Genomic DNA, 24,521 nt, shown 5'->3' on the forward strand with positions numbered 1-24,521 from the left:
GGTGAGGGGCCCCAAACCCACAAAAAAGAATCCTCGACATTGAAGGGTTCCCATCCCAGAGGATCCACACTGGAGAACAGCGGGTCCGGACGCGAAATGTCCAAACTAGTGGCAGTTCCTCAACACTTGGTCTCCGCCCTCTGGCCTTTGTCCTGTAGCGGCTGGATGGGTGGGGAATAAAGGAAGGAGGCTTAAGGGAGGAGCAAACGTGGTGTGGGACGGACGAGTCGTGGGCGCGTGACGTCACCCCTGGTGTGTGCGTAACGTGAACGGAAGCGGAAGCGGCTCTGTTCGCCGCCTCTCCCACCGGCCCGATGAGCTGCAGTGGCTCCGGCGCGGACCCCGAGGCGGCGCCGGCCTCCGCCGCCTCGGCCCCGGGCCCGGCGCCCGCGGTCTCGGCCCCCGCCGCGCTGCCCGCCGGCACCGCCGCGGAGAACAAGGCCAGCCCCGCGGGGACGGCAGGGGGGCCTGGGGCTGGAGCCGCGTCAGGGGGCACTGGAGCCGTGGCGGCGCGGGCCGGGGAGCCTGCCGAGCGGCGCGGGGCGGGTGAGGGCCGGGACGGGTGAGGGCGAGGGCCGCGTTTTGGGCTGGGCCCAGCGGCGGGTGAGGGCAGAGGGTAAGACAGACCTAGCGGAACCCTCGAGCCTCCCACCTCCGTGTCTCAGTTTGCTGGTTTTCCTCCAGCTCCGGTGACGACTGGCGGCGCGGCGCCCCCGGAGGGGGCCATGTCTAACGGGGTTTACGTGCTGCCAAGCGCGGCCAATGGAGAGGTGAAGCCGGTGGTGTCCAGCACGCCTCTAGTGGACTTCCTGATGCAGCTGGAGGATTACACGCCTACGGTGGGCTTCCCGCCTGAACAAGGCTCCTGACTCGCTGTCATTGCCAACTTGTGCCACACCATCTGGATTTGCTGCGTCCTCTCGTGTTTATTTCCCTTCCTAGCTTTTGTGATTTTTCCCTTCTGCCCACCCAAACTGGGAACTTCCTGATAGCCAGGCCTGCCCTCCATTTCCCTTACCCCAACTCTCAGCCCCGCAGTACCCAGGGCTAACGCTTACAGTCGTCTAATTGATTTCTCAGATCCCTGATGCAGTGACTGGTTACTACCTGAACCGTGCTGGCTTTGAGGCCTCCGACCCACGCATGTGAGTAAACTCAGGGCAGGTTAGAGTGTTGGGTTGCTTGTGTGGAGTTTGTTGTCTATGACCTTCTCATACCATTTTTTTCTCTCTAGAATTCGGCTTATCTCCCTAGCTGCCCAGAAATTCATCTCAGATATTGCCAACGATGCCCTACAGCACTGCAAAATGAAGGGCACAGCCTCTGGCAGCTCCCGAAGCAAGAGCAAGGTGTGAGGGGAGGCTCATTGATTCAGTAATTACCTCCTACAGCAGCAGAGGCTTAAATTATCCTGAAACCCCTTTGAGGGAAATTAAGCCTTAGGGGAGGTGAAAGACCTACACAGGGTCACCCGCCTGGGATTGAAATCTGGAATTCCTGTGTTCAGCTGGTGCTCTTCCCTCTTCCCTCAGGACCGCAAGTACACTCTAACCATGGAGGACTTGACCCCTGCCCTCAGCGAGTATGGCATCAATGTGAAGAAGCCGCACTACTTCACCTGAGCCACCCAGTCTAAATGTACTTGTCTGTTCTCTTGTCCCCACACCAGCCTGTTTTCATAATAAACTTTATTGTGACAGGCAGGGCTGATCCCTCCCATGCTGGGAGACACCGTGTGGCAAGTGACAAAGCTTTGAGCCCATTCCCTTTTGGGGCCACAGTGGTAGGGATGGGGGCAGGGGATGGGCCCCATGGCTGGGGTAGTACCATGACTAGTGGCAAGGGAGGCAACCAGAGGCCTGCTGCTTTGGGGAGGTGCACTCCCCTAACCGTGTCCTGACACCTCTGAAGTTCAGACAAGGACTTTCCAGCTCTACTTGTCCTGCATCTTCTCCAGGATAGGCACGATCATGTCAAACTTGGGTCGCTTAGCAGGGTCTTCATTCATGCAGATCTTCATGAGTTTACATACGTGGGGGGAAATGCCTGGTGGGATGGTAGGCCGAAGGCCTTCCAGTGCCACCTGAAAACACAAGGAAAAACAAGGTGAGTCTCAGAACTTGAGTCTCATGTGGGGAGAGACGTCTAGCCCTCAGGACAGGATTCTGTATATTTGAATCAATGTGGCAGGAGCCCAGCCCCACTACAATTGTCACTACCACTACAGTTCCCCCAACACAAGTATATCCAGTTATGCTCTCACCTTCATTCCAATTTCCATGTTGGAGAGGTCAGCAAAGGGTACCTCCCGTGTCACCAGTTCCCATAGAAGCACTGCAAAACTCCACATATCTGCTGAGCGTCTGTTTGTGTCTTCAGGCTTCTTTTGCAGAGCTGGAGGGACAGGACTTATCTGTTCCAGCTGCTTGTCCTGTCTCTGTTCCCTTCCATTACTACTGAGCTGCCCCTTCTCTGCCTCACATCATAATGCCATCACTCACCTTCAGGAGCCACCCAGGCAGGTGCATACATGCGCCCGGGGCACTGGAAGGAGAACTTGACGTCGGCCATACTGATTCGAGCAGTCATGTCCTCATCAATCTGAGGAAAAGAAGATAGTTGTGTGGAAGGAGGTAAGTCCTATTCTAGGGAAAGGACCTCTGGGGCCTGGGCCGGGAGTGAAGTTGTGATCTCACCATTACACTACGGCTGTTGAGTGCATGTCGTGGGATGAGGGGCTCTAGTGTGTGTAGGAAGGCCATGCCCCTTGCCATGTCCAATGCAAACTTCACAGCCTGGCTCTGGTCCACAACAAAATCTAATTGAGAAGGCAAGAGTTAAATCACTTGGAGAGGGTCACAGACTCTCCTTCCCCACACTCTGCTACAGTGAGATTTAGCACCCCGTACTCACTGGTGCCTTCATGTAGCACATTGTACAGGGATCCGTATGGCATCCAGTGTGTGATGAGGGTGGGGTGAGGAGCAGGTGGAGACTGACAGGCACCAAGCACTGGGAGCACATTGGGATGTGAGAAAATCCTGGAAGAGGGAGAGAATGTTCCTGGCTGAGATCCAGCATGAAAGATCTCCTGAGTGCTGGACAGGGTTCCTTGAAATCAAGGCTTCCAGTTTAGGCCTTGCCCCACCTGAGCCGGGGACACTCCTCATTGAAGTCTCTGCTCTTCCTTGTACTCCAGTCTCGAACCTTTAGCATCTTCACGACAATGTCATTGCCCTGCCAGCGGCCCTTCCATAGCTGAGGGGCAGATAAGGGTTAGAAGGCTTTAACTAAGGCCACTGTTTTCTTGCCTACTAGCTGGAGGAGAAACTTAAAACAGGTGCACAACAGGTAATGGGGTGGGGTGGGGTGGGGAGTTACCTCTCCAGAGTGATTCTCGTTGAGCTTCGCCAGGAAGTTGAGCTGTTTGAAGTCAATGCCGGAGTGTTTGTTCAGAGTCCCATTTCCTGAGAGTGTGGGCAGGTCAGGTACCCAGCTTCCCTCTTTCCCAGCCCCAGGAGTCCAGGACTATTCTCTCACCACCCCTCCCCTCACAGCTGACTCACGGGGCCGAGTGCGGGTAGTCCCCTTCCAGAATGTGTCCTTGTATGGTATACGGTTCAGATTCTGGCCCATCTTCTCTGCCCGCTCTGGGGAAGAAAGACAAAAGTCTTGACCTCAGCTGTTGTGTGGAAAGAGACAGGCTAGGACAAGACGAGGACACAAGCAGTGGGTGGGGACAGACCTCGGAGCAGCTCTCTCAGGGGTGGCTTAGCTTTGTCCACAGGCATCTCTCCATACTTGTTACAGATGCTGACAAGGGCCCCATTTGCCACGAGGTCCTGGAATTAAGAGATGGCTGTGATGAGGGCATTCCCAACTAACCATGAGTGCAGATGCAGTACAAACCTTGTGAATGTTGTTCACAGGAAGGGTTGAGGGTTCCAGAGTCTCCCGCTCAAGCTCAGACTTCCTTCCCACCCATCCCAGAGCTCAGGGCCTGAGTACTCACCTCTGCCACCTGATCTTGGCCCCAGAAACAGGCATAGTGCAGGGGCACATTCCCATGCTCATTCACCGCATTGATGTCAGCTTTGTACTGCAGCAGCTGGTCCCCGTGGCCAAACAGAAAGAGGTAGAAGGTACAGTCAGTCCCAAATGAGAGAAGTGTACTGAGGCATGCAAGGAGGGAGATGAGTACACATACTTTGTACGTTATATTATAGTGCCTGTGTCTTACTTCCAGGCATGTGCGTCAAAGGGTTCATACATACCTTCTGTACAATATCACGGTGCCCATGACTGGCTGCCAGGTGCAGAGGGGTATCATCCCCACGGTTCATCACATTGATTCGTGCCCCCCGCATGATCAGCATCTCAACCACAGCAGATCGGCCTTCTCGGCAGGCCCAGTGCAAGGGGGAGAAGCCATGATCGTCCCTTTGAGGAAGGCACAAGGGTCATTGATTTGGAAGTGGGATGGGGGCAAAGGCTTTGACACAGGAAAAACTTAATATTCACTCTGCATACTCTCCCTGGGAAGCCTTACCTCTAGAACTTTGATGCTCTTCATGCCAGCAACTCCCAAAGCTGTCAGACCTTCCTCTGAGTGTCAAACCCAACCAACCACTACCTGAAATCCTAACAATTCCTGTTTTCATCTCCCTCTAGCCTTTCTTCCCTGGGTACTTTCTATCTCATTAAATGGTAACATTCTTCATCTGGTTTTCTCTGTACCCCTTTGGCAACATCTGTTAGTTCTTTCTGTTTTCACCACATCTTGTACACTGCCTTACTACATTATGGTACTTGTCACACTGGATTGTAAAAATCTGTTAAATGGGCTGTCTTGTCTATTAGACTAAGCCTCTTGAGAATTGACAACAGCTGTTCAGTGCATGTTAATACGAAGGAAGGGAAGCTTTGAGAAGAAAAGCCACAGTTTATGGAAGAGGAAGCAAGCTTACTGATTGGTTTTGGTTCTGATACTGAAATTAAAATCTAAAAAGGGAATGGAATTAAACTGATGGTTTGGAGGGGTTTATAATGAAAAGGAGAAAGGCTTTGGGTAAGTTATTCATGAGGCAGATACTGCCACATAAGACAGGATTCTTAAGCAATCCTAGGTACAGAAAACAAGAAAATGAGAATGACTTAATTAGAAAGCTGTACCTAACTTTTTTCTTTTCCCAGGAACTTCTCTATTTTATAAAGTTAAATGTACAAAAAACAACAAAAAAACCCCACAATTGGGTGGAAACTAGGCCTGCCTGACAGCCTGGGGCCATAAAAGGAAATTCCCTCCAGTCCTGGGCTGCAGATCCAAGGGGCGGAGCAAGGGGGCGGTCCCGTGGTCTGGGCCGTCAGCCTCCGGATGCCTTAGTGCTGCGGTCACTTCCCGTGTGGGGGCTCTAGGCGGGGCCTGGAGCCGATCAGGGGTATGGTCACCCCAGACAATCCAGATGTCCCCAAAGCCAAAATGGGTGGTGGGTGTGACCTTTAACTTACTGATTTCCCTCTACAGCTGCCCCCATCTGTTCACAAAGATAACCAAAAGCTTTCCTGGGAGGTATTTCCCTCCCTCTTCCTAAAGCAATCACCACCCCTTACTTATCAGTCAGTTTTGCATCCCAGCTCTTTAATTTGTGCCCCAGTTCATCAGCCGCTGGCAGTCTATGACCCCAGAGAAGGCCAGAGCCTGAGAGCAAAAGTATGGGCACAAGGGTTCTAACCACTGCCAGGCTCCGGTCACCCCAGAGCCTGAACTTTAATCCCAAAGAGACCAGCAGGAAATTGACCCTTACTTCATACCCACAATATAGCCAACTGGGGCCCCGAAGCCTGTCCACTCATACCTGCACCACTTTCACTAATACCACTCTTTCACGTTTTGGCAGCAGTCTTCCTAGATGCCAGCTTCATTGGAAAAAGTTACCTACCCTTTATGATGCCACCAACAAAATAGTAGCTGTGTTCTCTGTCTTTATCAGAGCACCGTTGGAAGAATTATATGAAAAATGGAACGAGTGTGAATTACAGAGAAATAGCGTAGAGTCTAATGGGGACCCATAAAGCCTGGATGAAAGTGACAGGTGATCCTTAACTCTCAAACCTAAAATCTATTTTCTCCTCACTTTAAAAAAAATTCCACTATCCTGAATCAGCATCACTACTGCTTTTCTTGCCTTCCTGCCTCAGCCAACCTTAAAGAACTTGTCTACATTCACTTTCTCTACCTCACATTCAACCTGCCCAGGAGACCACTGCCTTGAGGGCAAGCATTATGTCTGATTCTGGACTTCTAGCACCCAGTACATGTTCAGCATAGTTCCTTAAATGAAGGAACCAAGTATAGTATGGTTTTTTCCACTTGTTTTCCTCCGAAACAGCTCTCACAGAGATCATTAAATATATAATTAATTGTAAATTCAATGGTTACACTTCAGTGCTCAAGTTCTTTGACCTCTTAGCAGTCTAGAGTACCACTGACCACTCTCCTTTCATTGAAACATTCACTTCTTTAAGCCTTACTAGTATATTTTCCTGTTTCTTCTTCAACCTCTAGTTGCTCCTTTTTGGTCTTGTAGGTTTCTCATCCCGTTTCATATCCACCTCTTCAGGTGCCATCTACATGCTGTGTGTGTGCCCGTGTGTGCTTGCGTGTACATGCTTAGTCATGTCTGACTTTGCAACCCAATGGACCAGCCTGCCAGGCTGTGTGTATGTGTGTGTGTGTATGTGCATGCGTGCATACAAACTCAGTCATGTCTGACTTTGCAACCCCATGGACCAGCCTGCCAGGCTGTGTGTGTTGTGTGTGTGTGCATGCGTGCATACACACTCAGTCATGTCTGACTTTGCAACCCCATGGACGAGCCTGCCAGGCTCCTCTGTCCATGGGATTTCTCAGGCAAGGATACTGGAGTGGGTTGCCATTTCCTGCTCCAGGGGCTCTTCCAGACCCAGGGGTTGAACCCTCATCTCCTGCAGGCTCCTGCACTGGCAAGTAGATTCTTTACTGCTGAGCCACCTGGGAAGCCCATCTTCATGCTGCTGCTGCTGCTAAGTTGCTTCAGTCGTGTCGGACTCGGTGCAGCCCCATAGACAGCAGCCCACCAGGCTCCCCCGTCCCTGGGATTCTCCAGGCAAGAACACTGGAGTGGGTTGCCATTTCCTTCTCCCATGCATGAAAGTGAAAAGTGAAAGTGAAGTCGCTCAGTCGTGTCCGACTCTTAGCAACCCCATGGACTGCAGCCCACCAGGCTCTTCCGTCCATGGGATTTTCTAGACAAGAGTGCTGGAGTGGGGTGCCATTACCTTCTCCGATCTTCATGCTAATATCGCCCAAATCTTTGTCTCCAAGTCACATCTCTCTCCTGGAATCCAGCAGCCTATTCCACATTTCCACTTTATTGTCACTTAAATGTGTCGAGTGGAACTCACCACCCTTCAGCCTTGTCCGTATCAATAAAAGGAACCACTATCTACCCAAGCCAGAACCCTGATCATCATCTTTGACCTTCCTCACTTTCCACACCAAGTCTCACCGATTCTTTATCCGAAAGATTTCAGGAATTTGATCACTTTTTTGCCTGCCCCAATTCTAGTGTAAGCCATCACCACTTAAGATGGGCTAGGCAGTTAGTTGCCTCTCTTCACATCACCATTTGCTCTTCACAGAGCATCCAAGATGACACTTAACAGATGGACAATCTCATCATACCATTGCTGCTGCTGCTGAGTCGCTTCAGTCGTGTCCGACTGTGCAACCCCACAGACGGCAGCCCATCAGGCTCCCCCATCCCTGAGATTCTCCAGGCAAGAACACTGGAGTGGGTTGCCATTTCCCTCTCCAATGCGTGAAAGTGAAGTAGCTCAGTTGTGTCCAACTAGCGACCTCATGGACTGCAGCCCACCAGGCTCCTTCGTCCATGGGGTTTTCCAGGCGAGAGTACTGGAGTGGTTGCTATTGCCTTCTCCCATTACATGGTTCTAAACCCTTGCCCTTGCAATAAAAACATTATTATAGCCTAAATACTCTTGCATGATCTGACTGACCCTTGCAGACCTTTCCAGTCTTAACTTCCGTCATTCTACACTTGTGCTTAGAGCTTTAGCCCACAGAAGCCCAGCAGTTTTCCCTCCTCTAGCCATATGGAGCTCCGGACAGTTTCTGGCACTCTGCTCCGTGTCTTGCCCCCTAGCTTTTGCCCATGAGCTTTACTGAGGTTAGAAAACTTCTCTGCAGACTCTGCCTGTAAATTCTTATTCAGTCAAGATTCAGCTCAAACAACAGCTTCCGGTGTGGAGACCCTCTGACCCGCTGACAGGCTGTGCTTAACCCTCATCACACTGAATAGGAAAGTTAGCCGCCCGCACCAGAAGTGAGCACCCCACATCGCGGAAAGGAGTCTGTCTTTGCCCTTCCTCTCGCCCCCCAGCCACCCTAGCTCACCCCTGGTTGAGGTCGTTCTCCGTGTTGTCCAGCCACAGGCGGACCGCAACCGCGTTGCCCTCCCGGCACTGAGTGAAAATGTCGTCCATAGCAGCGTCCCGGCACAGAGTCCCCTAGACTGGGAAAGTGCGGGAACTGTAGAAGGATCTAGGGGGGTGGGTGAGCCCCAGGCTTTGTCCCCTACAGGAGAGAAGTGTGTTGGGCTGGGGGTCTGGGCTCTGCGTCCCCAGCTACTGGATGTGTGAAAGGAGTTAGGGAGGCAGCGGGATGGTCCTGGACTGTGTCCCTTGAGCGCGAGGGAAAGGCGGATCGGGCGAAGTAGGCGTTGATTAAGAGGCAGTGTCTCCCGAAGGGATGTCACGAGAGCAAGCACAGAGACCCTAACAGCGAACAGAGCTGGGGGTGGGGGTGGGGGTGGGGAGTTTAGGCGCCGTATACCCTGAAGGAGGCGATCGGAGGTCCTTGCCGGGGATCGCCCTCGTTCCTCACTCGGAACCGAGTAGATGGAGTGAGGGGTGACCGCCTGGTAGAGCTCGAGCCTTGGGGAGGGGGCACGGGTGCCCCCACACTCACCGGGACTCGGGCTAGAGGAGCCTTCTCCGGGGAACTCCCGTCCGGCCGCGCCCGCCGCCCGGCCCCGCCCCTGGCCCTCTCAGGCCAGCGCGGGCCTCCTTCTCCCAGCCCCTCCCTCCCGCCTTTCTTGCCCTTCTAGTCCACCAGTGTTTAAACTCGATGGTTTTCGGCACTGCGCCGGCTGCTCTAGCCACTTCAGCTCTCACTCTTTGGTTTCCTGCCCTGTTCCGGCGTCTCTGAGAGGTCTGATTCCTAGAGACGCTGTCTGCACGTGGAGAAGCGCGTGGATCCCGCAACCTTGCGCTCCCCAGCCCCATGTTCGAGGAGCCGGAGTGGGCCGAGGAGGCCCCTGTAGTCGCGGACCTCGGGTCTGTAGCCTTAGGGCTTCGGCCCACGGCAGTCTCTCAAATCAAGGTGAGTGGCCCCGCAGGGGTCCTCAGAACAGACTCTGCTGGATTCCGGATCTGGGGCGCGCCGTGTGTGTAATTAGGGGGAGGAGGGCCGCCTGCAGCCTCCCCAAATCCGGAATTTCCAAAAAAAAGTGACTTTGGAACTGAGAGAATTGGTGAGTAGAAGTTAGTGAAGCAAAGAGGGTTTCTTGGAAGGAAAGGCATGTGGAGAGACCCGGGCGCAAGGGAGCATGACACAGAATGAGAGGCAGTGTGGTAGAAATCGGAGGGCTACGTTAGAATATTTGCGCATGTTAAAGATAAAAGCCAATGGAGTGTTTTAGCAGGGGAATGATTTCTTCAGATTTGCGTTTTGAAAAGGTCACTGGTTGCCGTGTGGAGATTGGAAAGAGCAAAACTGAATGGCAGTGAAGGGCTGTCAGTACTACTGTTCAAAGGGAGCTGGTGCTGAGGGGGTACTGAGAATCTCCATGATGAGTAACCCGTCCAGTAGGACTTCAATCCAGAACGGTCTCCCAGACAGTAGACCTCCTTTAAGCCTCTGCCAATGTGAGGGCTACTGCACTTGCTCAGGCTCTTTCTGTCCTTCAGTCAGCCTGTGACATGAAATCTGCCTGCTTTATTCCCTCCTCTTCAACCCCTCGACCCATTGCTGTAATCCCCACCACTGGCCTCTGTCTGCAGCTTGTCCCTTTCAGTGTTTTTTTTTTTTCTTTCAGTTCTTTACACTACAACTGGAGGCATCTTTAATACACACATGTGTGATCATGTCACTCTTATTTTCAAAAATCTTCCTACTTTTTATAAAAAGGTATTAGCCAGAGGTAGAAACCTGAGATTGAGGGTTGGAACTCCTGGTCACTAGCCTTGGTCCTGTAGCTTGTGGCCTTACAGTGTTTTTCTGGGAACCCCATCACCTCATCTATACAATGAAGAAAGTGAGGTGGGTGGTTTCTCTGCTCTCCAGCCTCCCAAAGGTTGAGATGGCAATTTTGAAAGTTCTTCAGGCCCTGGCAGTCTTCGTGATAAGCTAGGTAGTTGATTGGGAATAATCCAGATGCCTCTAACCAGCATCTGAATGAGGTCCCCATCTCTCTTCTACTCCCTAGGCCCCATCCATTCTCGCCCCTTCATTCATCCCTTGTTTTCCCCCAGGGCTCCAACCGCCGCCAGCTCTTGGCCACATTACGGGCCCTGGAGGTAGCATCTCTTCCCCAGCAGTCCCCTAGCCTTCCTGGCAGTTACTCTGAGGAGGAGGAGGAGGTCGTGGAAACAAAGAAGAAACGCCCAAAAAAGGGCTTGTTTGCTGGTGCGTCTAATGAAGTAGAGGAGAAAAGGAAGAAGAAACGTCACAAACGGGGCCCACCTAGCAGTGACTCCAAGGAAGAGGAAGTGGAAAGGGAGAAGTGCCACAAAGGGGCTCTTCTTGGCAGTGACTTGGCTGAAGAAGAGAAAAAAAAGAGGAAATGCCAGAAACAGATCCCTTCAAATCTTGCCCAGCCCCTGGACAGTGTTGACCAAACAGGTAGTATATGGGGATGATGAGGGCTGGGGGTGTGGGGATCAGCTGATCCTACATATAACAGAGTTCCTCTGCCACCAGTAGGTTTGGGGTTAGGGAATAAGTACTTTCACATAGACCACAGTTTCTCTCTTAGGGACGGGGGTATGGCCAGGGTGACGTGCTAAGCCTCTGAATTCAGGGCATCTTGCTCCCCAGTATGCCTTTCTGTCTCTCTTTCTTCAGGTTCTAAAGCTTGGAATTCTAGTGCTACAAGTGATCCCACCAAGCCAACCTGTGAGACCCCTTCCTCTAATCCTCCCCATACCTTGAGTCGCAAGCAATGGCGGAACCGGCAGAAGAACAAGCGTAGACAGAAGAACAAGTTTCGGCCATCTCAGCCACCAGAGCAGGCCCCAGCCCCGGCCCCAGCCTCTGCAGAGGAGGCAGAGGTGCCTTCTGCCCCCAGTCCAGACAACCATGGAGCCCGGGCAGAGGCTCTTCGAGCTCGCATGGCCCAGCGTCTGGACGGTGCCCGGTTCCGCTACCTCAATGAACAGCTGTACTCAGGGCCCAGCAGTGCTGCGCAGCGCCTCTTCCAGGAAGACCCTGAGGCCTTTCTCCTCTACCACCGTGGCTTCCAGAACCAAGTCAAGAAGTGGCCACTGCAGCCGGTAGACCGCATCGCCAGGGATCTTCGCCAGCGGTTAGTGAAAATTGGGTGCTGTGAGAAGCTAGGTGTGTCAGTCCCAGGCTCAGACTGGACCAGTGAGCTCTTCCTCCCTTCCATTCCCAGGCCTGCGTCCCTGGTGGTAGCTGACTTTGGCTGTGGGGACTGCCGCCTGGCTTCAAGTATCCGGAACCCTGTACACTGCTTTGACTTGGCCTCTCTGGACCCCCGGGTCACTGTGTGTGACATGGCCCAGGTAAGCCCCTCTCTCCTTCCATAGAATGCACTCTGCTCACCCTGCATCCTTGTGTCTACTCCTAGCATTCAGTGCTGGCTTCCTCCTTCCCATAATGTGTGCTTAGTACAACATTCTCACTCTCCACAGGTGCCTCTGGAGGATGAATCTATAGATGTGGCTGTGTTCTGCCTTTCACTGATGGGAACCAACATCAGAGACTTCCTGGAGGAGGCAAATCGAGTGCTGAAGCCAGGGTAGGTGCTCCCAGGACACAGATGCATGACTGTGCACATGGCGCGTGTCAGTGTACTTACCCAGAACTTTCCGTCCTTCTCAGGGGTCTCCTGAAAGTGGCTGAGGTCAGCAGCCGCTTTGAAGATGTTCGGACTTTTCTGGGGGCTGTCACCAAACTGGGCTTCAAGGTCATCTCCAAGGTGAGGACCCCAGGAAATCTGTCCTGTTTTTGTCACATGTGTGGCCCTTCAGGCTAATAATGGTGTTCAGGAAGGAGGTCATTGTCAGACACAGATGTTTGCTCCTTGAAGGCTTGAGTAGTGGGAGAGAGCTGGGAAGCTTTCTGAGCAGGGGTGGGGCCTGGACAGAGGTGATTTGAAGAGCTGGGGTGAGGACTTAGAGCTCACTGGGTCTTTTCTGTACCTAGGATCTGACCAACAGCCACTTCTTCTTGTTTGATTTTGAAAAGACCGGGCCCCCTCGGGTAGGGCCCACGACTCAGCTCTCAGGCCTGAAGCTTCAGCCTTGTCTCTACAAGCGCAGGTGACCTTTGGAGCCCCCCTTGAATGAGGAGGCAAATCTTGAACTCCAAACTCAGTACTCTGAAGACTGTATCCAGCCAGACTGTGACCTGGGGCCTGGTACCACCCTTACTCCATCTCAAGAAGAAAATGTAATGAAACTCTTGGCTCAACCCTGATGTAAAGACGGCTTCTTGGTTCTAGGAAGCATAAAGTCGTTAGGGCTAGCTACAGAGTAAGGAGTTCATTGTGAGAACACAGGAGTATGTGGGAATTACGGATCCCCTCAGTGTCATGGAAACTACATGGTTTGGAATTCAAGGCATCTCTGGGTTTGGTGTCTGTTTCCATCTCTCAGAAGCCATATGAGCTTTCTGTCTGAGCATCTCCACTCTCTGTTCTAATTTTCCTGTTGGTACATCAGATCCCTCTGCTCACCCAAAGCTTCTACAAAGCTTTAGTCTGCTCGGGCCTTTAAGGCCGCAGGCAGGCATTGCTTCTTGGCTCTAGGGCAGCTTGGCTCTAGAGCAAGTGCAGCAGCCCTCACATCAGCAGAGGCAACTTGGCTGTTGTCCACCAACATCATCTGGACGTCTCGGTCAAGATGGTTTGATTGTCCCTGTACTGAGTACTTTTTCCCCCTGATTGTCATCTCCATCTTCGGAGCTGAATGGCCCTAACCTTCCTAGCATCTGTTGTTCTGTTGGGCCCTGGTGTTTGTCTGGCTGAGAGCACAGATATTGGAATCAGGTTGGCCTGTCATTGACTGCTGAGAGCCTTTTACTCTTTGAATGTCTTGCTACTCACTTGGTAAATGATAGAATTACTGACTCAGGATTGTTGTATGGGTTAATGAGGAAATCTGTAGCCAAGGCTGGGCACGTAGGAGATGCTCAGTAACTGTTGCTGTGGCTGTTGTGTGTTGCAAACCTTACTGTTTCTAAAGACCTTCCCTAAGCAGGATTAGGGGTTGAAGAGTAAAGGATGAATTTGTTGATTGAGGAAGACTCTGGGAAAGCTCAAGATAAGCCTTTCAACAGCCTTATTTTATAAGATTTTTAGAGATTCTTAATAGATTGTGAGCAGTTCTTTGAGTGGGGGTGATGTGGGAGCTGGGTCTCTATAAATCACAACTGATTGATGCCATTTGGGGTGGGGATTGGCAGAAGAATGTGTCTGTTGTTTCTGCCTTGCAGTGGGCCTAGATCAGCATATACTAGGCCAAACTATGGGCAGAGAAGACTAGTTCTGGGAGAAGATGACTGGGATGACAAGTCCTTGGCCTCTTCCAAAAGACATCTGCCGTGGGCCCAGGTATAAAGATACAGTCTGTTCTACCTATTTCTAAGGGCTCCCCTACTGGCTCAGACGGTAAAGACTTATTTCCAAGAACAAGACCTGAGAGGAACCACTGGCACACAGGTTCCAGGACTCTGCACCAGTTGAGTGCCTCCAGTAAGGGGGTGTTTTGAGGCAGGTTGTGCAGGCCAGAGGGCATGTTTGGAGGCTGGGCTGTGAACCATCCAGCAGACACTGTTCAGTACCTCTGCACGTGCTTCTCGCTGCCGAATACTCATCTGACTAGCAGAGTCTTACTCATCCTTCCAGACAGCCTAGTTGTTTCCTACTCCATTACTCCCAAAGCAGAACTAATTTCTCCGTCTGCATTCTCAAAGCACTACAGGAAGAGGTCAACTGCAACATTTAAATACTGTGTGGCGATTGTTTTGTGCATTAGGCTGCAGTCTTCTCAGCTCATATTTATCTTTGTATTTCCAGAGCTGGTCACTTGAGATCCATCTAAGGAGGTGATAAAGATGACAGGGTTTGTGGAGCAGTGAGAAGCAGGGGTGTTGCAGGAACCCAGGTTTGGCCAGATGATGAGGTCACTAGTGACGGTGCAAGGAGTGGGCAGGTGGGAGAACTTCAGCTAGGAGGACTGGTGGGGCATTGAGGCTTGGTGAGAGGAATTCTGAAGCAGGTCTTGGGTTTCTGGCTTAAGCGACTGGTTGCGCTGGTGACGCCATTCAAAATGTTGGGATTTTGGTACCTAGATGATGATTTGGAAGCGGGACATAAACTCAGCAGCCAGGGGAGGTAATTCAAGTCATCGTAATAGATAAGATATCCAGAGTAAGATAACGAGAAGAGAAAATGGCTTGGAAGAGAACTCTGAGGAGCATTTAATGGATAAGTAAAGGAAAACGAACCAGTAAGGGTGACAAGAGAAGGTGGGGCCAGAGATGGAGTAAAACCAGGAAGAGTGGGTTTCTTAATGTGGAAGGAATGGGAAGGTTTTAGGCTGTTGGATGCTCTTGAAAGGTCTGTTAAAATGAGAGAAAGGTCAGATTGTGGCAGGGAGAGGATTTCTGCTTAATGTTGAGGGGTTTGAATTTATAGTGGTATTATTCATGAATGTATAGTTACACCAGTTGGCCCAATGTTGTGGTTATCTCTGCCTGCTCAGGAATCTAGGTGTAACTGTAGGAAAAATAAGTACTAAGGGATCATCCAGAGTTGAAACCTTACCACACAATTGAAATGAAATTGAGCAAAGGAGTTTCAGACCATTCACAAATTAGTAATGTCTATGCTGGGCCATGGAACTTTGTAGAACAACTGAGTGGAGTGAAGACAGGAGTAGGTAGTTTCACTGAGGGTAATTAAAAAAGTAACCTGGGAAGATGGGAGGCTGTGGTCAGAAACTGGAATGTCCAAATAGTTCATACTGGAAGCAGAGCAAACCCAGGCAGTGGCCAAGTTAAAGAGTGTAGTTATAGGAGTGAGTGCCTGAGAGGAGTGCATGGGAGGTTGCCTGGAGATTGATTATTGCATGGGGGGCTCAGATATTGGGAGTGGGTCTGCATGGACTTTGAAGTTCTCCAAGATGATGACAGAAGTTAGCATGGAACAGTGCCAATGTCTTGAACAAGGGGACAGATTCAGGAAATCTGCAGACATAGTAGGAGAGGCCGGATAGCACAAATTCAGAAGGACAGAGGGTCACACAGCCTACTAGAGAGACTTCTGTTTGGGGGATGATGTGAGGCTGGTGAGCGCCAGGCAGCCAAGACAATACCCTGACAGTTGTCTCCAACTTACCGGGATCCTCTGGGGATTATAGGGGCAACTGTTGCGGCAGCTTCGTGGGGTGGGAACCTCTTGGGATCATGGGGAGGCAAGCTGTAAAGTCTAAGGACATCTGCCTCATTATAGAACATACATCACCTTTTTACAGTGTCATAGCCCTGTTTCCTCCCAGGTGTTACGTATATTCCTAGATCTTGATTAGTTTTTCCTGTTTTGTTATCATGCTCAACAGGACAGCTGGGGTCTGCCTTCCTCCCTCTCTTGCTTTCCTTCCCTTACTTAAAATTTGGATTCTTTCTTTGCCTGTTCTGGCTCAAGCCACCTGAATAAACATCTTTCTGGGTCTGACTCAAGCCCCCGACTCCCCCTATCTCAGGCCAGCCTCCACCTGCTTTTCCATCAATTCTGAAAGCAGGACTTCTGAGTCTGGGTCATCGCTGCTCCATTATCAGCTTCAGGACCATCTCTCGTTCAAGCCTGGGCTTCAGTGTCTGATACTGAGAGCCTAGACTGAAGAAAGAACAGTGTATACTCCCTTAAGAAGAAGCAGCATACCAGCTGTTTAAGGAACAATGAGATCAGTTTAAGGTACAATTTGAGAATAGGATGAAGGAGTGGCAGTCATAGTAAGAGGTAAATGAGAGTGGGAAAGAGTCTTAACTGGAGACTCCACTGGGAGCATTCAGGAAGCTTGAGGTCTTTATTCCTAAAGCCAAGAAATGGTACACCTGGAGTCTGATTCCTGGCCTGGAAATGCAGAGGGCAAGCAGAGGCTCACTTTCAGTGGTGGAGCCCGGGGCGTGCTGCTGCTTTTGCATTGGTCTGTGTTCTAGAATTTGCTGAGGTGAACAATGCAGGAGTGTATCCTGTGCACTTTGTAGCAGGGGAAGCATCAGGTGGTCTAGAGTGCTGTCCAGTAGGACCATTGAAGAGGTAAGGAAGCACAGAGAAGTTAGGAGTGTGCCATCTGGACTAAGGAGGGAATTGTAGGATACCACCCAGAATAAAGCTGCACCCACCAGGGTAAAGGGGACTGTAGAAAAAGGACAGCAAGATGGCCCCTTTAAATCTGTGAGGCCCATGGGACCCAGAAATATCCAACTGGGCAAAAGCTGTCTTATCCCCTTCCTTCTCTGCAGTTGGGCCCAGAGCAGTCAGCAGCTATTAGGCACAGAGGAGATGGGAAGAGCAGAGAGCCTAGAGATCACCCCCCTGCCCTTCTCCAGTGCAGGCTTCTTGAATTTAGTGGGACAGAGCTGAGAGGTGAAAACAGCTAAAGCCAGAAGAGGTACAGATTATTTATTGTTACATAGGATTAGATGTTGTAATCACTTGAGATTGGGTTTGTATCTTATACTGATCCTAAGAATCTGGAACTGAGAATGAGCCGTAAGTCACAGGCTTGCCACAGCTTTTCTCTGAATGAAAAAAGGTTGGAGGGGTGGTGGGAGACAAGAATACAGTTGGGTTTGGATAGCAGTCTGTGCTCATGCTTCCTCAGCATCCGTTTCAGAGGTTGACTACCCCTGCAGGCACTGTTGTGCTCCAGCTTTTGTTCTTGTAACACAGTCCTAAGGGAACACAGTCCCCAAAGAAACAACATGATCTTGGCGGAGACACAGCTCAGCTCCAGTCACTCAACCACTTAGATAATTGCACAAAGTCCTTTACAGGTTTTCACAGAGACCTCTAGGTTGTCCTCCATCCCCGGTGACTTCCCAGGCTGGCCAGCTGGTTCTGACTACTACAGTCACCACATTACCAGTCCATTTGCTTCCACTCCTGTTCCCAGAGCAATTCATTTGCCGCACAGCCAAGTGAGCCTTTTTAGAATGTAAGTCAGATATGTCACTTTTCTGCTTAAACTCTTCAATGGATTCTCACTGTTCTGAGAACGAAAGGCAGACTCCTTTCCAGGGCCTAAGTGATCTTGCCGAGGCCTCCCTCTCCAACTGCATCTTAATCCACTCCTTCCACATGAAAAACTCTAGCTGCACAGGCTTTCTTTTCATTCCTCAAGCGTTCCAAGCCATTTCTACTTCTGGTTCTTTATAATTGCCACTTCGTCTTCCCAGGGCACTTTTCCCTGGTGAGTTCATTTTCATCTTCCAGATCTTACACTAGCATCACGTTTTCTGTAAAAAACAGGCTAGATTTCACCAGAATGTCCTTTTCCTGGACACATAGTTAAATTACATTTCCCAGCTCCTTGCCTCAAGGTGAGGCTGTGTGCATAGTCCTTCCGGTGGAAGGTAAATAGAAGTGATGTTTCACTACCAGACAGGGCAGTTAAAGAGTGGATGAACCTTCTCTGTATTCTCCACCCCTTCATCTGCCTTTCAAGGTGACCTTGATGCAGGTATTTTGAAGATGGAGTCAGAGAATAGACCTCTGGATGTTTGAGCCCCGGCTTAGAGGAAAATTGCTTGACCAAGAACATCCACGTTGGTTTTTACAAAGAATACCCTCTTTTGCATTAATTTAGTGAGTTTGGGGACTGTTACAGTCGTTAGCATTATATGCCCTGGCTAATATATCTTCTCTGGACATCCTGTCCACCTTAGTCTTAATCACAAAACAAGGAAACCCGTGTTTCCTTCAGGGTGCTTCAGACATTTAATTATTTTACCAGATGCCAGTTTACACTATCCCTTGTCCTATTAATAGGATTGGGGAAAAAATGCTCACATGAGGAAATTGAGAGAATGATTTTACCAGTTACATTTTGATTGTGAGCTCCCTCCCCCCGCACCCCCCACCAAAAAAAAAAATCCTCCTAAAGAATATCTCAAGTTAGATTTTTCATCTCATAAGACTAGAAACCTGATGGTTGTTGGCATTGGCTCAGGAATTCAAGGATCTTAGCAGTTAGGTCTGTGTGGTTCTCTTGGTCTCGATTCTCATGGTCACAAGAGACACCTTGTGATTTGATTAATCAGGAACACCCTACTTAGCCTCCTCAGGAGCCTCACAGATTGCCACAGTCCCTGTCTTTTTGGTCTTACTTCAAGGGTCCTTCTACATTGTTAATACTCTGGTGTAAATATGTTCCATTATTCCCTAGAACATGACTGAGATCAGTCTGAAACACTAACATTTTAAATACATTTGCCTTCCCCACCCCTTCCCACATCTCAGTGACTTGTCAGCAGCTCCTCCAGTTTAAGGCTGTTCTCCCTCTAGCTCAGTGGGGGTGGGGAAACTCACGGTTCTGTTTACTTCACTCATTCTTTACCCCTCTGTCACTTCTAGGATTGGGATGGGGAAGGGTATATTAGAGGCAAAAAGGCTAAACTTTTGGTTTAGTTTGGCTTTATCAGTGTGTTCTACTAAGACAAGCATTTAAATGGTTCAGTGTGTGAGGTGTTGGGGTTCTTTGGAGCCACCCCCTGCCCCCTGGGGGCTTTTGCACTAACTGGCTCTGGTTCCCTCCTTAAGATACTCATCCCACACCCCTCAGCTTCTGACCCTGACAGTGTATCCATAGCCTCCTAGTGCTAAAGAACCTCACCCTGGCCGGCAGCCCTCCTGAGAGAGGTCTCAGCAAACATCTTAAGAGTGGTTACCTTTTTGGGAGCCCCCAGGAAGCTCCCACATGTTTGTCCAGCCAAAGGGCAGAAGTGCAGCCCGACTAGCATCTGACTCCTCTCCCCTCGCCCTGCCACAGCTAGCCTGACTCTGACCTCTCCATTCTCTCTGGCTCCAGACCCTTTTAAGTGTCTTGGGTTACTTTCTCCCAACAAGTCTCCACCCCAGTGGCCTTGTTGGAACTGGGGCTGTACGTTTCTGAGTGCAGCAAGCCTCCCGCTAGAGAATGTGATGCTGAATGAATATAAGGTCTCTCCCTGTCATGGGAATACAAAATGACTACAAGTGGTCCTCTTAGAGCCCTCCTCACCTGATTGAGGATAGAGGGAACAGCCCTACTTCTTTACCTTTCAGGGGGACGTTCTCTCTATTCCTCCAAATTCCCATCAATCAAGCTGGTATTTCTAACTTCATGTACGGTAGGAGGGTTAGTGAGCTCTGGATCAGCTTTATTATCTAAGAGTAAATCCTATGTTGGGCTTCCCCAATGGCTCTTCATCCACCTGCAATGCAGGAGATGTGGCAGGAGCTGCAGGTTTGATTCCTGGGTCAGGATCCCCTGGAGAAGGAAATGGCAACCCATTCTAGTATTCTTGCTTAGAAAATCTCATGGACAGAGGAGCCAGGCGGGCTACAGTCCATGGGGTCACAAAGAGTCGGACATGACTTAGTGACTGAACAACATATCCTATATAGATATATCTAGGGCCTTTATTTAATATCCCCTTATTGTGCCAGTATTTTTAAAAAATATCTATTTATTTGGTTGTCTTGGGTCTTAGTTGTGGTGTAGGGATCTTTCGTTCCGGCTTCTCTTTAGTTGTGGCTTGCGAGTTTAGTTGCCCTGCAGCATGTGGGATCTTAGTTCCCCCACCAGCATTGAACCCATGTTCCTTGCATTGGACGGCAGATTCTTAACCACTGGACCACCAGGGAAACCCTTGCACAAGCATTTTTATAAAATGTGAATTGTTCTTGTGTGTGTGCTTAACTTACCGAGTACTGTCAACAAATTTTGTCTTATGTCTTACTTTTTTCCTTCACTCAACTATATTTTTACTATCTATCTGTTTATCAGGGCTCAGTCAGGAGAATAGAAACCACACTAAATGTTTCAAATAGAGGATATTTAATGCAGAGAATTGATTCCTAGTGACAAAAGCCAAGTCAAAAGAAAATGCTTGATGTAATTAAAAATTGAGAACTGGAGAAATCAGATACTGTCCAAAGGCCTGGGAAAACCAAGCGGAAGAAGCAATGTGATTATCAGAAACCAGGAGCTCAGAGAAGCGGCCGCTTTTGACTGGTCAATACTCAGACTTTGGTGGGGGAGGCTCCCTCCACATAACCTGGCCTTGAAGGTGGGGGCACACGGTCTGACTCTTCTCTGGCTGTCATGCCAGAAACTGATCTGCTGCTGGTATCTCAGAAGTGTAGCGAACTGCTGCAGAGTGCAGAAGAAGCCGGTAGCCAGAGCCAACTGTCTGCAGCTGAAGTACGTAACAGCAGCTGGAAAACAGGAATGAAGACCCTCCCCCCTGTGTTTCACTTTCAGTTTCCCTTTATGACATCTCTTTGGCAGAACGTAATGGAACCACCTGGCAGTGGATTCTGGGAAATACAGTTTGCAGAGTCACAGCTGCAGCAACACAACTCCAGAGTGTGTATGTGGGGGTTGAGAGGGAGGTGTGTTGCAGAGGGGGATACAGAGAGTGCAGGAGCCAAAAGAAAATAGATAAATAACCAGAGCATTCCATGTATTAATAGCTGCTCATACATCTAGATTGTTGTTTCTGTCAGCTCTGAAGTTTTTCATAATAAGCATCCACCATAGTGAGCTTATCCATTCTCCTGGTTGCCTCAAATTCTTTGCCATCTGGATAAATTAAAACCCTTGCAGTTTAGGATTCTGAGTACAAAATGAGTTCCCCCAGTTATATGCACTCTGAGATTTGGGAGGTAAGTGTCATGTTCCTGCTGCTTGGCTGTTGCCAGAGGCAGGTTTAGATGTTGGGCTTTCTGCAGCAGCATTTGCATCGAAGCCAAGGACAAAAGGATGCATACTGTAGTGGCTAAAGTTCAACGTAGAACTGGAGGTTCAATAGGTAAAATAAATCTACTTTGTACAAGTTTGGCTTTGATGGTTAAGAGGGAAAATTATTGGAAGGATATCATAAGTTACTCAGAGAACTAATGGAAAGTCCAGGGAGTGAGGCTTAGAGAACAGACAGGAGCCAGGGGAGGATGAACAGCTGCAAAAACTAAGGTCAACTTTAGAGTCATCATGGTTAGGATGGCATTGCTGGCACCATTGCTACTTGACTTTTTTCCTCACTCTTGTCGGTACATAGAGTGATGCTGAGAATTCCATTTCCCTCTAAGTTCATGGCACTTTAGGATTGGTTCATGAAAGGCCCCTCTCCCATTCTTTGTTATTTTGTTTGTTTCCTTTATTCCCGATTCATACTTCAGTTTCTCTTATAGCTTCACAACATATTTGTTGTGTTCGCCTGGACACCTGTGTATCCTTGGCAAAATAGATGGTGGTTTTGGTATATGTGTGTTTTGGCAGAGACTGCCAGCTGATCCTCACACCCATTTTCTTCTTTGTGGGAAATCAGCTGGACTCTTTCCCAGCTTCCCTTATTCTTAAGTGTGATCAAGTGGAAGATAGTAGAACTAAGGTGTGCTATTCCTACGACCTGGGTCCTTAAATTTTCCTATGCATGGTCCCCCATGTTATTTCCAATTTGGCCTTGGAGCATACGACCTTGAAAGCTACACCTTGAAAGAGCCAGAAGATGGAAGGAGCCTGAACACCACTTAGAGGAGAGCCACCCACCAATTGGGAGCATCTGTTCTGGATGTCTCGTGAGTGAGAAATAAATTTCCATCTTTTTCAGCCAGTGACTAGTGATGTTTCTTTAAAATCCCTTTTAATCGAACACATCAGAAAAGTAAATAAAACAGGGCCCTAAAGAAAAGTAAACAAAAATGTTAAGCCTAATGGTTTATCACAGGCCAGTGCCCAGGTAGGCACCACCTAGACTGAGAAACGAAGTGCTGACAACACCCAGAAGCCTCTTTTATGTCACCTCCCAAACGGGAGCAGCTTTCTCTCAACATTACAGAATTGCCACCATCCTGACTTCCAGAACACTGATTTCCTTGCTTTTCTTTATAGTCTTATGGTTGAGCTGTTTAGTTGCTCAGTCGTGTCCAACTCTTTGCATCCCCGTGGACTGCGCACCAGGCTCCTCTGTCCATGGGATTCTTCAGGCAAGAATACTGGAGTGGGTTGCCATTTCCTTCTCCAGGGGATCTTCCTGACCCAAGGATCAAACCCACATCTCTCATATCTCCTGCACTGGCAGGAGTGTTCTTAACCACTAGTGCCACCTGGCTGAAATACAACCAGTTTTTGTATGTTGACCATGGAGCAGCACCCTTGCAAAGTAACCTCACTTACTCTAGTGATTTATCTGTATTCTTTTATTTTTCTACACATATTATCCTCATAATATGTGATTATCATATCAGTTTATTTCATGCTTTCTAATTCTGTATCATTTATTCTTAGCCATGATGTACTCCAGGAGGTCCATCACTGTGTTCAAGTGATGTTGGTAGAAATCTTTGAATCATTCTCAGACCTGAAGGAAGAACTTTCAGTGTTTCATCACTGGGTGTGATATTTGAAGTGAGATTCTGATTAATGGATGTCAGATTAATAATATGCTCTACTTGCTATTACTTGTATTATGAATCGAATTTTGAATTTTGTCAAATGCTGCTTCTGAATTGAGATGATCATATATTTTTAAAAATTCTGTCCGTGTAGCAAATAAAAGATTTATTTATTTATTTTATATGTGAAATCAACCTTAATTTTTTGGAATAAAATCAACTTTGTTGATTACACCCATTTTACATATTGGTGAAATCAGTTTGATAATATTTTGTATAGGACTTTTTAATCTGTGCTTATGTGTGAACATAAATGATCAGATCAGATCAGTCATGTTGCAATCTTCCTTTTCCCACACAATGCAGTGTTTTTAAGTTCTTTTCATATTGTTCTATGTACTATAACTCACTTTCAACACCGTCTTCAAATGTTCTAATGACTTCCCATCTTATAGTAAGAGTTCTTACTATAGCTAAAAAGGCCCTGTCTTGTTTGGATTCCAGATAGCTCTTGAACACTCACCGCCTTTACACACACCCTTCCAGCCATACTGTCCATTTTGCTATTTATTGAATATTCTGGGTATGCCCCTGCTGTTGCGTTATTTCATCTATCTGGAATATTATTTCCACAGATATCTTTATGGCCCACTTCCACACTGTATTCAGGTCTCTGTTCAAATGTCAGTCTATCAGATTAACCCTGTAGCCAATACTTCTTATTTTTCCTCCCAGTATTTTCTACTGCCTTAACTCTGCTTAGTGTTTCTTCACCTTTTAGATTACGTATTTATTTGTTTATGTAGTTACTGTGTATTTCCCTGCACTTCCAAGAGAGCAGGGACTTCTCTTATTTAATACTGTATCCCTGATAGTACATACTTGCATCCAATATCTGTTTAGTGTTCCAGTGTGTATCTGTTTAGAACATTTAGCTTAGCCATTCCTCTAAAGACCTTTAGATTATCCAAGTCCTTGTGACTACAAACATTTTGGGGAAGGATTTTCTTATAAATGTTCTCTTAAATGTAATATGAGTCTTTGTTCCAGATTTCAAGTTAATTGGTCAGGCCAGTTATCCCGTAATTAACAACTCTAAAATCTGAACAAAATACAAACAAAAACCAACTATTTGAAGGCCCTGGAAAGTGAACAAAAAGCAGGCAGAAAGCAGAGGAGAATTTACCCATGAAAGACTTTAGCTGCAATGGGTAAGAATTGGGATCTTTGTGGTCTTTCTGTCTGAAGGCTTTCCTTCCCCACCCCATTTTCCAGCCCCACCCTATCCCCAAGTTCCAAAAGCAGAAAACCACAGCCTTACTTGCTCAGAATAGCAGAGGACAGAGTTCAGGGCTGGTAAAACTGCTGGAAATGTAAGAGCAGAAATCTGGAAGAGAGAGTGGTATAAGGGGTGAAACCAAAATATGGACATAAACTCAGCCCAAATCCCTGGATGACCACTAAATTACATGTGCATAGTGGAGACTCAAGGGGAGCAAAAATAGCTGACAGAATCCAGTGAGGACTCTACCTTTGAATGATAGAAATGCACTG

General features: G+C 48.7%; 3 protein-coding genes across 10 annotated transcripts; 2 read left to right on the forward strand and 1 right to left on the reverse strand.

Annotated features, from left to right (window-relative positions):
- The first annotated feature begins 286 nt into the window (after window positions 1-286).
- Window positions 287-1,703, forward strand: TAF10 (TATA-box binding protein associated factor 10). Its single transcript, XM_019974229.2, has 5 exons — window positions 287-546; window positions 685-839; window positions 1,081-1,145; window positions 1,235-1,349; window positions 1,533-1,703. Exons 1-5 carry the CDS (start codon window positions 315-317, stop codon window positions 1,620-1,622), a joined length of 657 nt encoding a protein of 218 aa, XP_019829788.2. The 5' UTR covers window positions 287-314; the 3' UTR covers window positions 1,623-1,703.
- On the reverse strand, window positions 1,672-9,142 carry ILK (integrin linked kinase). Of its 5 annotated transcripts, none has more exons than XM_019975449.2 (13): window positions 9,029-9,142; window positions 8,456-8,573; window positions 4,275-4,440; window positions 4,013-4,108; window positions 3,746-3,842; window positions 3,567-3,650; window positions 3,382-3,467; window positions 3,149-3,258; window positions 2,914-3,041; window positions 2,697-2,818; window positions 2,502-2,601; window positions 2,264-2,394; window positions 1,672-2,083 (listed from the first exon to the last, which is right to left on the reverse strand). In XM_019975449.2, the coding sequence occupies exons 2-13, from the start codon at window positions 8,542-8,544 to the stop codon at window positions 1,934-1,936; spliced, it is 1,359 nt and encodes a 452-aa protein (XP_019831008.1). In that variant the 5' UTR covers window positions 8,545-8,573; window positions 9,029-9,142; the 3' UTR covers window positions 1,672-1,933. The 5 variants fall into 5 exon arrangements, with proteins under 5 accessions (XP_019831008.1, XP_019831010.1, XP_019831009.1 ...); XM_019975451.2 differs by having other exon boundaries at window positions 8,456-8,568; window positions 9,029-9,140; XM_019975450.2 differs by having other exon boundaries at window positions 8,894-9,032.
- Window positions 9,143-9,192: 50 nt separating this feature from the next.
- On the forward strand, window positions 9,193-23,294 carry RRP8 (ribosomal RNA processing 8). Of its 4 annotated transcripts, none has more exons than XR_011570868.1 (8): window positions 9,195-9,442; window positions 10,594-10,963; window positions 11,186-11,645; window positions 11,736-11,865; window positions 11,995-12,101; window positions 12,185-12,281; window positions 12,509-22,151; window positions 22,465-23,294. XR_011570868.1 is itself a non-coding variant. In XM_070803757.1 (7 exons), the coding sequence occupies exons 1-7, from the start codon at window positions 9,344-9,346 to the stop codon at window positions 20,431-20,433; spliced, it is 1,338 nt and encodes a 445-aa protein (XP_070659858.1). In that variant the 5' UTR covers window positions 9,193-9,343; the 3' UTR covers window positions 20,434-23,294. The 4 variants fall into 4 exon arrangements, 2 of the variants coding, with proteins under 2 accessions (XP_070659858.1, XP_019830928.2); XR_011570869.1 differs by having other exon boundaries at window positions 22,861-23,294; XM_070803757.1 differs by having other exon boundaries at window positions 9,193-9,442; window positions 20,359-23,294.
- The last annotated feature ends 1,227 nt before the right edge of the window (window positions 23,295-24,521 follow it).

Source organism: Bos indicus, chromosome 15 (assembly GCF_029378745.1).
Source record: "Bos indicus isolate NIAB-ARS_2022 breed Sahiwal x Tharparkar chromosome 15, NIAB-ARS_B.indTharparkar_mat_pri_1.0, whole genome shotgun sequence".
Classification (NCBI taxonomy): Eukaryota; Metazoa; Chordata; class Mammalia; order Artiodactyla; family Bovidae; genus Bos; species Bos indicus.

Coding starts and splice junctions, on each gene's coding strand:
- TAF10 (XM_019974229.2), top strand. CDS start 315: ATGAGCTGCAGTGGCTCCGGCGCGGACCCCGAGGCGGCGCCGGCCTCC. Junction 840..1,080: donor TGGAGGATTACACGCCTACG/GTGGGCTTCCCG, acceptor TTGATTTCTCAG/ATCCCTGATGCAGTGACTGG. Junction 1,350..1,532: donor GCTCCCGAAGCAAGAGCAAG/GTGTGAGGGGAG, acceptor CTCTTCCCTCAG/GACCGCAAGTACACTCTAAC.
- RRP8 (XM_019975369.2), top strand. CDS start 9,344: ATGTTCGAGGAGCCGGAGTGGGCCGAGGAGGCCCCTGTAGTCGCGGAC. Junction 9,443..10,593: donor CGGCAGTCTCTCAAATCAAG/GTGAGTGGCCCC, acceptor GTTTTCCCCCAG/GGCTCCAACCGCCGCCAGCT. Junction 11,646..11,735: donor GCCAGGGATCTTCGCCAGCG/GTTAGTGAAAAT, acceptor TTCCATTCCCAG/GCCTGCGTCCCTGGTGGTAG.
- ILK (XM_019975449.2), bottom strand. CDS start 8,544: ATGGACGACATTTTCACTCAGTGCCGGGAGGGCAACGCGGTTGCGGTC. Junction 3,468..3,566: donor GACTACCCGCACTCGGCCCC/GTGAGTCAGCTG, acceptor CCACACTCTCAG/GAAATGGGACTCTGAACAAA. Junction 2,084..2,263: donor ACATGGAAATTGGAATGAAG/GTGAGAGCATAA, acceptor TTGTGTTTTCAG/GTGGCACTGGAAGGCCTTCG.